The 1,628-nt window shown below is 28.3% G+C and overlaps 1 protein-coding gene across 1 annotated transcript; it reads right to left on the bottom strand.

Annotated features, from left to right (window-relative positions):
* Nucleotides 1-845: 845 nt before the first annotated feature.
* On the bottom strand, nt 846-1,369 carry LOC119670774 (lachesin-like; the record flags this gene model as incomplete). Its single annotated transcript, XM_038081180.1, is given in 2 exon segments — nt 846-1,009; nt 1,175-1,369. Coding segments are annotated over 2 exon segments (291 nt in total), but the record flags the coding sequence as incomplete, so codon positions are not given.
* Between the last annotated feature and the right edge of the window lie 259 nt (nt 1,370-1,628).

The raw sequence follows: 1,628 nt of genomic DNA, 5'->3' as shown, positions 1-1,628 counted from the left end.
ATAGTAGTGTAGGCAGTGGAGTTTCTCGGAAGGACGGAATAAATCTATTTAATATAGATTTACATTGCTTACATATCAATGTAGTATTTTTCGAGCAGAACTGATCGCTATTGGGGAAGTTAGAGCTTGTCTTGAAGTGAATATGAGAACATATATACATTCAGACAGCCAAGTTAATTTACATCGAGGACGGTTTTTGATTGCTACAAATCTCTAAACAGGTCATGTCATACTGAATGCGGCTAAAGACGACTTATATCTCTTATGGCCAACTAATTAAATAAATTATTAAATAATTCAGAACTGTCGCTCAAAAAATTAAATTTATTTCTTTAAACACATCAATCAAAAGGTGTATATCGAACTTAATTTTTATAAATTTTTTTTTGTTTTGTATTTAGTTTTTTTACTGATACCACATATTCTTTAAATATGACGATACCGTTTCATTCAATAGCATAAAAGTCCTTTAATATCCTTTAATGAGATGTTTTGCTATTACTGGTTATTTTTATTTTATTTATTTACTGTGCAAAGTGCATTAGCTTTTAAAAGGTGCTATTGTAAATTTTTAATAGTAATATAATTTTATTTTTTATAAAATCTACATTATTCCAAAATTAAATAATTTGGTGCATATAAAATAAGTGAAGGTGCTGTGCTCTTTAACTTTATTACATTATATAGAATTTTAAAATTTAATGTGCTTAATTGATTATTTTGTGCACAATTAATTTTATTTTGGTTGGAAAGAAAACAAAAAAAAACTATAAACCAAAAACAAAGTAAATTTAAAGGATAATTAAATGTTTGTTTTTAATACGCATATTAAAACCGATACATACCCTGGCTGTTGTGGTTTCTCCACTCACCCTATGACCACCAAGATTATTGACCACACACGTAAAGGTCGCATCACGGCCTTGTGCTATTGTCACATTTTCCAATGGAAACACGAAATCTGGTTCAAATGCGCCCACTGAAGAGATTTTGTTTGAAATGGAAAATTCTTCATTTCAATGTATGAAGAGGATTAAGTTATTATTTTCAACGTAATGAAAGCAGCGGTTTTTATAAAATTGATATTTAATTTTTTTTTGTTTTATTATTAGCAAATAAAATGAAGCAAAAAAGGAGTTAACCAGTAAAAAAATTTAAAATTCTCGGTACTTACCAATACAGTTGCATATGAACAATATTAGCAGGAGTTGCCACCGTACAATTATGGTCTGCAGTCTTGTCCCGATACATAAAAGCTGTATTATTTGATTGTAGTTGGATTGTAATTTTGTAGTAGTCATCTTGATAATGTTTCCAAGATCATTCCTTATAAGTGCTGGACACAATTAAGTTTTCCTTTTCCCTTTTGGAAGTCAACAAATTGCCTATAATGAAAAAAGTAGCTCTTATAAATTTTTATTTAATTAAAACTATTTATAAATTACTAAAGAAATGCATGTAAATGCATTTTAGAGTAAATGCATTTTAGCAAATAATGTTTTTTACTATATATATATTTATTGTGGTGCTCAGTGATAGAAGAGGTCGACTTGAAGCATCATAAAAAGTAAAGTAGACTTTTAAGAATAGACTTTAACGTCATTGTAATGGTATTTTTATTGTGAGGT

Source organism: Teleopsis dalmanni, chromosome 1, assembly GCF_002237135.1.
Source record: "Teleopsis dalmanni isolate 2A chromosome 1, ASM223713v2, whole genome shotgun sequence".
Classification (NCBI taxonomy): domain Eukaryota; kingdom Metazoa; phylum Arthropoda; class Insecta; order Diptera; family Diopsidae; genus Teleopsis; species Teleopsis dalmanni.
Note: the sequence above shows the minus strand (reverse complement) of the source record. Positions and strands in the feature narration are given on the sequence as shown.